Source organism: Miniopterus schreibersii (genome assembly GCF_964146895.1).
Source record: "Miniopterus schreibersii genome assembly, chromosome: 11".
Lineage (NCBI taxonomy): Eukaryota > Metazoa > Chordata > Mammalia > Chiroptera > Miniopteridae > Miniopterus > Miniopterus schreibersii.
This window is the reverse complement of record NC_138111.1, coordinates 22361415-22375052: the sequence shown is the minus strand read 5'-3', so window position 1 is coordinate 22375052 and position 13638 is coordinate 22361415. Positions and strand designations below refer to the sequence as shown.

General features: G+C 41.8%; 1 protein-coding gene across 6 annotated transcripts in view; it reads left to right on the top strand.

The window, feature by feature from the left end:
- The window catches only part of PLPPR1 (phospholipid phosphatase related 1), a 177199-nt gene that overhangs the window by 136502 nt on the left and 27059 nt on the right, over positions 1-13638 (top strand). For all 6 annotated transcript variants that reach the window (XR_013999784.1, XM_081150463.1, XM_081150461.1 and 3 more), the window contains one exon: positions 10846-10978. Coding sequence is in view for 5 of the 6 variants with exons in the window: in XM_081150463.1 (XP_081006589.1) it covers positions 10846-10978 (133 nt within the window). In the remaining variant the exon portion in view is untranslated. The remainder of the gene's footprint in view (positions 1-10845; positions 10979-13638) is intronic.

Genomic DNA, 13638 nt, shown 5'->3' with positions numbered 1-13638 from the left:
GGACACATAACTATAGTATAAATTCCTTCAAACTTTAAAGGAATAGAAAAATCCATAACTATACAAAATGTTCCAGAGCCTAAAAATAGAAAGCTTTTAAATGCACATTACAAAGTAAGAAGAATATGAATTTCCAATGCTTAGAAAGTCTACATCCACATCCACAAGACACCCTCAATAGTAACAACAATAGTAACAACAATTGTTGATGCAGGCATATAGAAAAGGACTGATAGATTTGTCTACCTAAAAATAACCATTTCTATCAAAAGAAAAAGTAAATAAAACATGCTAAAAAGTTTGTAGCATGTGAGACTCAAATGTAATTATCCTTCATACTTAAAAGGATAAACCCCAAAGTAAAAAATGGGAGAGGACAGGAATAGACAATTAGCAAAACAATAAATTGACTGTGTGCATATAAGCAATTCTAAACTCACCAATTATCAAAGCTAAGTAATTTTTAAAAATACAGCATTTTTCCTATATAAATTTGACCAATGGTTTAAGGTGTAGCTACTTTTATACAATTCTAGTCAAAGTGTAAACTGATGTTTTCTTCCTGAAGAGCAGCTTGTCAAAGATGTATTAAGAGTTTTATAAACTTCAGACCCAATCATTAATTCCATTTCCTGAATTTATGTTAAGGAAATCGAGTTTTAAATATATATAAATATTTGTCTATAGGGATTTTCATCTTAGCAACAGTTTAAATAGTTAAAAACTTGGAACTAGCTAAGTACACAATATTAGAGGATTGTGCAAATACATTATGGGTCAGTCATGTTTTTGAAACACCTTTAATAGCAATGAAACATGCTTTTGATTTATTAAGATTTTTATGAGACTGAAAATTATATATAGTATTTTAAGAAAAACCTTTTTCCCTTCTCCAAGAGAATCTGAACTTCTCTTAATTTTCTGGCTCTGTTTCCCTAGAAAAAGGAAAAGATTATATGTATCTGTGTTACCAGGCAAAACTAAACCCTGATGGGTGAATTGCATCTAAACGCAGAGAGCTGAAATTACCCAAGGAGGTACCATACTCTCAGGCCAAGTGCAGCGACGCTGGGAACTTGGCATGTCCCTTTGGAAGCTATGCCTATGGAGCTGCTTATATTGGCTCCTATAGGTCATGAGACTTTTTAGCCAGGGTGACTCCTGCATCCCCTTATATATCCATGGCCTCCCTACGCCTGAGCTGTACTGCTCTGCTGGACCACAGCACGGACATGTGCTAAAGAGGAGCATGAATTCTCCCTGTCAGAAGCTACGGTTCTTTCCAAGGGGACCAAGGCCAAAGGTAGGATGTGGTTGTCTATGGGTCTGAATACTTAATAGACCCTAAGAAGATACCTTGTGTGTGTTGCAAGTATAATTCCAGATGTATAATTATATATGAAAAGACTCATCAGAAATAAACTGAAATTTACAGCAATTATCTGAGTGCTAATGGTACAGTTAATTTTTTTCTTCTCTTTAATGCTTTTATATATTTTTTCTAATTCTACATATTATTTTCAAACCAAAAGATATATATAAAACAAACTGTATACTCCAGTTGTTCTGGCAATAATTATGAAATGGCCAGTCTTTAATAAGACTTGAAAATGGCAAGTCTAAAAAGCAAAGACACATATGGCCAAAAAACAAAAATAGAAAAATAAAAGTTTGTAAAGAATTTTCTCTTCTCTCCAGGGAAAAATTATAGCTTTTTTATGCTAAGCTTTTCAGCAGAAGCTCTTCTCCAGGCTACAGATTTGATCACATTTCTTCCAACGATTCCTTACCCCAAATGACACAAATTGACACGGGAGCCAAATGCTCCGATGGGAAGCCAAGGCAACATGGTCAATGGACCGTGAACTGAGTATTAAGAACCTACAGCTCTACTTTCGCTCTCATGTGTGGAACCTGATTCAGACTTCCTACTCCTTTGCTTCTCCTGGTGAAAATGTGACCAGAATGCTGGCAGGCCCCCAAGAGATGTGCTGAGGAATAGCCCATAAATGATAGTGATAAGAATAACATCTTTTAATTTACTTATATTCTGCAGTCCTGCCTAATTTATCCTTACAACATACCAGTGAAATAGAAAAGGGACATCCCAAAGATGACAGAGAAAGCATATGGTCCAATTCCCTTCGTTTTTGAGCTGAGAACATTGAGACTTAACTGGGTCAAATGGTTTCCCATAGGTCCCAGCTAGTTCTGTACGTGACTGGGCAGATATCGGTTCCACTTTTATTTTCTTCCTGAATGAGGGGCATTGCTAGGAACCAGAGCTGATTATAGCTGAAGGGTTAATGTCAGAGAATCCTGTGGCCTTGGACCCTGCTGCTGCTGCTTGATCTTCCCCCAGATCTGAAAATAGATGAGCAGCATCGGGACAGAAAGAACTCTCCTGGCGCTCAGGGACGTTGCCTGGGAGCAAGGAGCTCTGTTCATTTCCTCTGCCCCATCTGAGGGAGGGATGGCTCACCCGAAAGGAGCCTTTATTGGGCCACGGAGACACAGATCCCAAGAGCCTGTCTCAGCACAGCCCTGCTTCAGCATGTGCATCCTTCCTTTTCATCCCACTCAGGTTTGATCTGACAAGGGGGCAGGCATCCCAAGCATGGTAACTGTGTGACCTTGGCGAGTCATGTTCCCTCTATGAGTTCAATTTCTCATCTGTAAATAAAAGGAGGGGTTGGGTTGAATGATCTCCAAGATCTTTCCAGTTCTAATAAATCATGAGAGCTAGAAAAAGAACATTCTGACTCGTAGGCTCCAAATGTCAGATTCTCAATCCCCTTGACTTTCTTTTTGGAGCTAAATTTTACACCTCTGTACCTGGTCAAGTGTTTCATAGAACTGTAGCTTTTTGTTTTTGTTCTTTGTTTTCATTTCTTATTCCCCCTTAAACCCATTTCCTCTTTTCCCTGGAGTCAAAAGAAGGCAGGATTCCTCTGGGGTAACTCGTGTAGCGCTAACCAATGGCAATGTTCAGAAAAGTAGCTCAAACTAGACTGGTGCTTGGTTTCCTCTGCATTCTCAGGCACATTAGCCACAGGGAAACCTAACACCCAGCCCTGCTGTGAGTCTCTGTGGATGGGCATTAACAACCCCCTTCAAACTGCAGGGACGCACGAGAAAGGCACGAGGGAAAGGACAGAGTGTGTTTGTCCTGTCGTTCCCTGTTTCTCCTTTTGTGCTTTGATGTCAGAAAAGATCAGCATCACGTTGAGGTGAGACCACATGGGATGCACTGCACAGGGACAGGCCCTGCCATCCCAGATCTTCAGGAAAGGTTAGAGTTGGGGGGATTTATTGTGCCCAGAACCATTTAGCTAAAAGTGGTGGCCCGTGCTTCCAAAAAATCTACAGGGCACATTCTGACCAACCCTGGCTGACTACCTACTGCCTCGGGCCTCCTCTGTAAGCTCCACACTTGTCCTCCAAGGCAGAGAGTCTGTTTAGATAAGAGGATTTAACTGGGCAGAGAATCTGATTTGCCCTTATTTTATCTCAGCTCCAGTGCCACAGGGCCTGAGAAAATGGCTATTAAACCTTTTTCTTGGCCTCATAACAAACTAACAGAGGAGTATTTAGTATCAAAGCACAGAACTTTTGATGCTCAGCCCAAGGGAATTGGAATCCAAACAGCTCGCAGTTTGCATGCAAGTGTGCACCACACACAAGACTCTTCTAGAATCTCCCAGGAAAGAAAGAGACAAACGCAACTTGATAGAAAGGCACAATGTGGAGGAAGTTGTGAATCTTCACGTAGGGGCTTTCTGGGCTGTAAGCTCTTACAATAAATATAAAAGCCCCAAGCACACTGTGGATCACAGAGGGGGCTCGCGATAAATGCAAGTCTGTTTGCCGGCTGACCAAGGACACAGCTGCTGCAGCAAGGGGCCATTGTAGGACCTTGTCCTGCCTCATGACCCGCCTCTTCCAGGCTCTGAGCACTTTCATCTGCTGAAACCCTTTAAGACTTCATAATACACATCTTTCTTCCTTTTGCCCATTAGCACATGACTTTTTTGTATTTTCTGTTTGTTTTACCATGAATACATTTTCTTTGTTGCTAATGTACGATTTACAATTTTTTTCCTGGGAAAGATTTATGTGAAATTTTTAAAAAGTTAAAGGGGAAAAAATTGATTTTTCTATTTTTGGTCCACGCTGCAGATGAGTGCTCCCAATTCCTTTACAGATTGTTTTGTGCCCTGACATTGTTCCACAGAGAGCTTTGCTTACCACTATTGAGATGCCCCTTCTAATGGTTGGTGACTAGGTGACTGCGTTAAGGAGCTCTGATAATTCATTTCTTCAAAAGACTACTGTTTGCCTAAAAAAACATGATAGTCAATTTCCTTGGTGATCACAATGCATTTTACATTTTATCGAGAGCAGTATTTTAGCTAGCTCATTTTAAATTCCCTTTTCCCTTGTATCCATTGTCCAGGAAAAAAACATAAGAGATGACTATGTTTTGGAAATATAGCATATCACCTTGGTGCTACATTTTATAACAAGTGTGAATTTAAGACAGCCTTCTGAATGGGTAGGCACAGTCCCTGGATTAAGACCAGCAGGAAGGCTGCAATCAATGAAACACTTATTACCCCACTTGCTGAACAACTTTCAAAATGCCATCCATCATCCCAATGACCTTGATTCTATCGTAGGCCTTGAGCTTTGAAAGGCATAAGAAGTGTCTGGAGCTGAATTCCTTTATTTACACTTCCATGTGCTAAGTAGAAGTCAAGAGCTCTTGAGACAACCAAAACTGAGCAAGTGAGAAGACCAGACCCTCTCTGCAGACCTGGTTGGTCAATGACACTCATCAGGAAAGATTAAAGCAGAGTATGAAGACATTGGCAGGCAGGTCTGGTAGCCCAGTCTGTATGTTTAAAATCTCCTGTGTCACTTTTAAACAAAATCTACAGTAAAAACCATGTCTGTCTTGGAAATGCTCATGCCTATGGAAGCTTCTCAGAGAGAATATTGGAAGCATCTAAAAATCCCTGGGACTGAAAGCTCTGAAGCCACTTAGACACTACTACTGGGATGTGTGGAAAGAGCCCACTCCTCTTCCTCAGAGCCAAACCCAGGGAGGGGTCCGCCAGCCTCTACTGTCCTTTAGAAGCCCAAGTGACAGTGGAATCAAGAGATGTACTGACTCAGGAGCATGCTGTGTCCACTTTGCTTCAAGGGAAGAGAAGCATTGCAAGAAGCCACGCTGGGCCTGGAGAGTTTAGCAACGGTACTGAGACTGAAGGCCCATGATGTGATTTCAGTTTCCTTTAATCAGCCTCTTGTCAGCCTCTATCACAAAGACAGAGATGTTAGAGCTGAAAAGGAACCTTAGAGCTCTCCTAGTCTAACATAAGAAACTGACAGACTGACAGATGAGACACTGAGGCCCCTAGAGGTCAAACAACTGGTCCAAGGTCAAATACCTGGTCAGGGCAGTGCAGAGCTGGAGTCACCCATGTTTCTTTACTCTAGGACTAGGGACAATGATATTTTAAAAATCAATTCCAACAGACATACTTGCCTAGATAGACCAGGAAGTGAAGGCAACAGTCTTTGAACACCTCTAGATGCCTTGACATAGATTTTTGTTAATAATCTCAACAATTTTCTAATATAGTTAATATCCTCATGTTCAAAATCATGAAAAAAAGGGAATAAGTGAGGCTCAAAAAGATTCAACTATTTGCCCAAAGTCACACATCAAGAAGGAGGGAAGCTGGGATTTTAACTTCACAGCCCACATTCAGGAAAGAGCACTGACCTTGACATTGCCAATTACCAGAGCTACAACTAGCATATGTGTGAACCTAAAACATATATTCCAGGAATTAAATGCCATTTTAATGACAATTACATACAACATGCAGTGAATCCCCCTTACAATATGAAATTATATTACATCTTACAGTGTCTATTTTTTTTCTGTAGACTATTTATATTTTGAAATCTAAAAACTGTTCCCTAAATATTTTGCATTTATATCACTTATTAATCACTTCTCAGATCTCCTATAAAACATTGGGAAGAAATGAAGTGTAAAAGATAGCACACCAAACTGATACACTACATTCCAGAGTTATTTATTTATTTGTTATTTGGGTTTCCATATTTTAAAGACAACTTTGTCCAGATAGAACAGTTATCCTCATTACTTAAAGTATATTTACTATTATCTAAATGTCTTTTGTCCCTTGGGATGGTAGCTGGCATAGCTGGGGGATGAGAAATGCACTAATGGAATTCATTTGCAGTTCATTCATTGCCAGATCTAGAGTTTGGCCTTGATGACTTCTCACCAGAGGGTATTCTCATTTGCGATGAGTGATATGGTGTTTGTCAGCTAATAATCAGAAAGGCCATAATAGGGCAGCCAGAGCTGAACACATGGCGCATCCCACATGCCCCAGCTGCTCTCTGAACAGAGTGGTAGATAGAGGCAGAGAGTGTGTGGCAAAGACACAGATGGGGAACCCAGCCATTGCCAAAACCAGAGTCATCAATCCAACACAATGTGCTAAATGGCATCCGGTGTGGGCTGGAGGCCTGGCAGGAAGGAGACCCCTTCCCCTGATCAAGCAGAACCCTCCCTCTCCCTTTCTCCAAGCAGAATCAGGCCCCATATGAGACTATAGCACCCAGTGGATGGAGAAATAGCACCCTATGTGTGGTCAGTAAAGTGCAGGACAGTGAACATCCATGAAGCCCATTCACTGGGATCCAAGGGCTAGATTGTTTCCTCAGCAACCTTTATGTCCATCTGTCTTAACTGAAAACCAGTAAGATCTTCCTACAAAGGTATAAGTTACAAGATGACCCCCTCCCTCCCCCCTCCTTCCCCCTCCCTCCCCCCTTCCTCTCTTCCCTCCCTCCCTCCCCCCTCTTTCCCCCTCCCTCCCCCTTCCTCTCTTTCCTCCCTCCCTTCCTTCCTTCCTCCCTCCCTCCCTCCCTCCCTCCCTCCCTCCCTCCCTCCCTCCCTCCCTCCCTCCCTCCCTCCCTCCCTCCCTCCCTTCCTTCCTTCCTTCCTTCCTTCCTTCCTTCCTTCCTTCCTTCCTTCCTTCCTTCTTTCCTTCCTCCCTTTTGTAAACATCCATGATGACTTAATATATTCTAGGCATTAGGGCAGTAACTGAATTTTTCTTTTATGCTTCATATCTCACTTGTGATTTGAATATTGTTGTCCGTTAGTGACACTTTTTGTACTGTTAATCACTTTGACAGGAGAGTCCTGGGACATTTTACTTACGGGTTTGTTTGGACCCCATACCCTTTTGCCTAAATTCTACTTGGTCTGCTATGCCTTGAAGTAATTTTGTTTCAGTTTGTGCGTGTATACTTGTGCTTTTGAACAAGAATAGGTTGTGTATAGATTTTCTCACACATCTTGCTTTTTTCCCTCTTGTGTGAGTAGTAGAAAGCATAGATGGATGTAGAACTTCTAGAATTTGCACAGCTCTTTCCTATACAGTAAGAATGTTTTCGGCTTCCGAAATGGCTGTGGCAAGCAATGCTTATTTCTTTTCTTATTTTTCCTCATGTTTATCACTCTCCACCCCATTTCCCTGGTTTATTTTTTAATCATTTCATGACATTACATGGGCTCTTTGTTTGTTTGTTTGTGTCATTCCCTCAACCCTCACAGCTGTGTCTCCAATGCTAGAAAAAACCCCTTTCCAAAACTGGTGAGTGTGAAATGAGTGTGAGAGAATCGAGTTTAAAAGAGATCATTTACTTTGTGTTACTTGGTCCCTGGTTTTTATTTCTTCTTAAGCAATACACCGATAAATACATGCTGACTGGTGCATATTGGGAATTTCATTCAGCAAGTATTCATTGAGCCTGCTATATACTAGTCCTGTTCTAGGCACCATTCAAGGGAGGACAAAAGTCCTTCCCATAAGGACTTTGTAATCAACTGAAGAGGGGCATACAAGCAGTAACTATAATTAATCGGATAGGTGTCAGGACAGAGATCTGTATGATGTGTTGTGGGAGCAATGACAAGATAGGGTCTCCCTTCTCCTGAGAGGGGGCTGGCACAGCTTTGGAAAGAGCAGTGACATTTTCAGTGGGTCTGGAAGGAGAAATAATAGAAATCATTTTTCTTTTTTTATAATCTACCCCATTAAACCTATATTCCAAAAGACCTTCATTAATCTGACATGCTTAATTCATTCGGCATTGATTAACTACTATGTACCTTCCCCTGGGTTGGGCCCCTGGGATACAACAGAGTAAGAGGGATGACATCCCGTAACCGAATAACAATAATAGTGTGTAATTACTTGCGATGAGAGCTAGAAAGGAGACACACAAGGTAAGAGATTCATGCCCAGCAAGAATGCCTGAGCTAGTCTTAGAAGAAGTGAGAGCTCCCTCAAGGAAATGCGTTTCCTGTACCGGAGCGCATGCACTTATCCCCATCTGTTCCCGAAGATAAAGAAGAGCGGTGCCACTCTATTGTGAACGGTGGGGACAGACAAAGCCCCTCGGCACCTTATTTTGGCAGCAATAGGTCTAATGGGCAAGGAGGGAGGGCTGAGTTCTTGAAGCCATTCAAGTATTTTCACATGGCAGCGCTCATTAACTCATTGTTAATTCCAAGGGATGTTACGCACAAACTATTTCAGCACCTGCCCGTGGTTTGCCTGTCTGACCCTGGTTTCTCTCTATTTCTACCGACTTCCCACCCCATTCTGACTGCCCATAGTTCTATTTCTGCTACACTATTCTTTCCTGTACTTTGGTAGTGTACGAGTTTTTCAGTGATTAAAGCATATTGCATTGAACAAGTTTTTTTTCTGTGCTCTCATTATTAAACACAAATTCAATGGGTGTTTTTACCGAGTCACTGGTAAGTAAAAGTGTAGTGGTTAACAGGAAGAACTCTGGAGCCGGGCTTTCCTGACTTCAGAGCTGGGGTTTGTGACCTACTGGCTCTGATGGCCTTGGGCAAATTATCTAATCCCCCTGTACCTCAGGTGTCTTATCAGTACAGTAGGCAGGATGACAGTGTCTACTTAGAGGCCACATTCTAGAGCTGCTTCAGACAGTCTGGCTGTATATGGTCAAGTTCCTGGGATCTTCAATTTCCTCACTTATAAAAGGAAATGGAAAACATCTATAAATGATTCCAATTTTAAAATTCTATAGTTTAATTTCCATCACTCATGTGCCATTCATGATATTGTTATTTTAATTCATCTAAACAGATACTTCATAATGACGGGGGGGAATGTAAGGCATGGGAATTCTTAAGCATTGGTAGAGTTTATCTGAAACCCCAGGATTACGTAGCAAAGAAGAGCATCTACAAGATCACATTCTTCTGGGGCAATGTTGAAATAGGGGATTAGGAAAATAAAACTCGCATATGACGTGGTGGGAGGTGTGGAGTTTGCCACCCGGCTGTCCTGGGTGCCCATCCCAGTGCCGCATGTGCCAGTGTGTGCTCTGGGTTCAGTTAACTCGCTGACCTTTCATGCTTCGCTGTGAAAGCGAGAGTAATAACACCTGCGCTGGGGATCTGCGCGCATGAAAAAATGCTCGGATACAGTGCCCGGCTCCCAGTTTCCAATAGATGATGGTAACTATTAGCTTTCTGTGCTTCATTGATGGTTCTCTGTCTTCAGTTGTCGCAGCATCAGAGTTGGTGACAGCTTGCCACATGCTAGTTCCTTATTTTATTTATTTTACATCCTCACTTGAGGATATTTTTTTCCATTGCTTTTGAGAGAACAGAAGGGAGGTAGAGAGAGAAACATTGATGTGAGAGAGACACATCGATTGGTTGCCTCCGGGGATTGAGCCTGCAACCAAGGTACATGCTGTTGGCTGGAATTGAACCCAGGGCTCTTCAGTCTGCAGGCCAATGCTCTAACCACTGAGCCAAACCAGCTAGGGCGCTGGTTCCTATTTTAAATGGAATACATTGTGCTGGGTGCTATGAGCATAACAAAGAAACGTAAGATGCCGTCTCTGTCATCAGGGAGCTTACAGTCTATGCAAAGGCATTATGATTTCAATGGTAATAGACAAGAGAAGGTGCCAATCATGAAGCAGGGACAGTCAACCCGTTCAGAGGCCTAGAAATATAGCTCAGGCAAAATGTTCAAATAAGGATTTATCATGTAAATAAAGGTAGTATTGCCATATAATGAAGTAGTAATATTGTGATATGTGCATATAATGCCTTGTTGGGGACATTGGCTTCCCCAGTCATTCCTCAGTATTACAACTCACATACTGAGTTACAAAAGATTCAATCCCAGCATGAGTAAACCTTATAAATTCTATTACTTTTTTTTATTTTAACATGTTTTTTATATGACCTTAGAATTTAATATTATAGCCTGAAATTATTAATTATTGCTTTCTCTAATTCTTTCAATGATTTCAGTGCAAACTATTCTTTAAAAACTCTCCATCTCTTCCTGGCCGGCGTGGCTCAGTGGTTGAGCATCGACCTAGAATCCAGGAGATCGCGGTTCGATTCCTGGTCAGGACACATGCCCGCCCCGGTTGTGGGCCCGATCCCCAATGAGGGTCGTGCAGGAGGCAGCCGATCAATGACTCTCATCACTGATGTTTCTATCTCTCCCTCTCTCTCTCTCTCTCCCTCTCCCCTCCTCTCTCTGAAATCAATAAAGATATAGTTTTTTAAAAAAAAGGAAAAACAACTCTCCATCTCTCCAATATGACATCTTTTAAAAGGATTGTGGACCCTCAGAAGTTCTTGGTGTCTTTGTTTTTGAAGCCACTGGTCTTTTTTATCAGACAGCTCTCCAACTTGACACTTCTTAAACATTCCTTCTGCAGATTTTTATTGGTGAGATATCCATGTATTTCATAAAGTCAACCCGAGAATCTCTGATTGCCCAGGAGAAAACAATTTTAACCGGAGAATGCTGTTACCTGAACCCCTTACTCCGAAGGATCGTAAGATTCATAGGTGAGTACAAGAGCATGCTGAACTGAGTACCCACTAACGGGCACAACCTACTAAACTTACTAAAGATGAACCCACTTGAGCACGAGTGCAATGAGGATTTTTCCAAGTGCAGAAACTGAGCCTGATCATAGCGCCAAGTCAAATTTTTGATCCTTGAAATGAAGCAGTACTTATCAAATGTCTTACGAATGATTTCAACTTTTATTTTTACCCCTACACAATACTTATCTGAGATTCCCTCTGGACATATATTTTAATATTGACTGGATATTGCCATATGCCATTTAGGTGAATCAGGCAAGAGTGGGGGGCAGCAAGGGACACCAATAAAATGAATTTAGAAATAATCAGGTTTCCTGACAGAGCTTTCCCAATGAGTAATTTTGTTATGCAGGGAACTTAACAAAGTATGGAAAATCCAATCCATCACTTTCTTGAAGATAATGCCTTTCCAAAGTTGGAAAACAAATAGCTTAATTATTGTTTATGACAAGGAATAATTAAGGCATGTTCTACATCGTTCCTCCTAGGACTTCTATAAAAGCTCCTGGTGCTCTGTGGATAATGGTTATAGATATGGGATAGGTAGGCTATAGCTCTCGCAGAGTTCAGTAAATAATAAATAACCATCACAGTGTTCTAATGATATCCTTTAAATACCCACTGATCAGATCTTCATGGGAACAAGGGTGAAACTCCCAAAATGTAGAACCAGCCATGATACAGAAGGTTTAGAGCAGGCAGGCTGACAGCTGAGAAAGTGGGGGCCAGAATGCAGCATGCTCTAACTCTTTTGGTTATCCTTAATCTTTTTTTTTTTAATGATCTTTTTTTTCCTGCTGTAAAAAAGGATTGGATTTCTTTAAGTCATGAACAAACGATCACATCAAAATCAAATGGCAATAACTATTGTGATTGGAGTGGGAATAAGGGAAGCAGTAGAGTGGGAAACCTAAGAAAATCTAATTTCAAAGCAGCAACCCTTAACATTTAGGGACCTCGGCATTTACTGATGTTTTTTGCAGAATGACCTGTGGAAGTCTGCAATCGGGTCATCTGGGTATATCCTGATCAAAATGACGTCACTGCTGTCTGGTATTCTCATTCCAAACAACAGGGGTACCTTTCAAAGACATTCAAAGTTTGGTCACTTCCTAGCACACCAGCTAGATAACAAATCATCAGGGGAAAAGAGGAGAGAAAATACTTAACATACAGGACACTGGACAAGACACTTTATATACATTATTTTATTTAATCCACCCAACACCCTGTAAGGTAGGTTGCAGCCCTAAATGTACAGATGAAGAGTCTGATACCAAGTGGGATACAGTAAGTTTCCCCAAGGAGAGAAAGAGAGAATATTCGTATACACACGTACATAATTTGTTTTAGAGAAGATTTTTATGACCACTGTCTGATCTGCTTCTTGCAGGTTATTCAAAACAGAGGTTATTAGATTACAACTAAATGGAAGTGTCTTTTAAAGTAACTGCTGTTTTTTCCTTGGCAAAGATAAGTCATATCTATTTGTGACCCACCTCAACTGGGGCAGAGTCCAAAGAATGGTAATTTTCATTGGCATCAATCATATCTTTCAGGCCTGCCTCTATGCATTGGCAAGGCAAGCCTTTGTTCACTAAGGGATGTCAGAAGACCCCACCATCTAAGAATGAATCCTGCAGATTGCCTGTTGTGAAACCTGAAATTCCCACTTGAGTGCTGCATTGGGCTGAGGCATGGTTTCAGGAAGACCACTATTAGAGTAGAAACTCCTCACCCTGGAGGAGCATCACATTCCCATCCTCATAATCAGTGACGCACTGGGCCATTTGGGCCTGTTGTAAACAGAGAGCTGGATCCTGGGAGCGTAAGCCAGGGACATTCAGACGAGGTCAGTTAGAGTTCAGCAGCCTGAGACGCTGCTCACAGAGAAGGGATGCTAGAGGAGGGAGACAGCCGGCCAGGAACGGGTAGACCTTGGAGGATTAGGGGAAACAGCATGGAAAAGGGGGGGGGGGAGCTGGATAAAGAAGCACTTGCTTCATACTTTCCCTCTTTTGTTATATGGCACCAGGATCTGCCCAGTTGCTTAAATCAAAAACCTGGAAGTCACCCTAAACCATCTGGGAACTTGTTCGAAATGTAAATTCTTAGGCCTCATGCCATAACTATTGAATCAGAGAATCTGGGGATGGAGCCTAATAGTCTGTGTTTTATGGCAAGCCGTCCAGGTGACTCTGATGCATACGACAGCTTGACAGCCGCAGGTTTAGGCCATTAAAATGTCTTGCCCCTTTAAGTGGTCTCTTCATATCTTGTCTGTGACTTGGCTCCATTTACCCCAGCCCTGCAAAAATGCCAGCCACTGACCGTTTTGCAGATTTTTTCTGGAGGAAAATTATGATCAAGTCATGTCCCTGCTTAAAATCTTTCAGTGCATCCCTAGTGTTTTCGAAAATTGATGCCTTGCCTCAGTTACTGTTCATGTGCTGCTCCTTCTGCCCAGAATGTCCCATTGCCACCCTCTCACCATTAAAGCGGACAGACCCTACTCATCCTTCAGAATGCTGCTCATATGTTACGTCTTTACCAAGCCAGACAACTAGCAACCTCATCTTCCAGGCCCCCTGCGGAGCCTTATACCTATGTCCCCTATA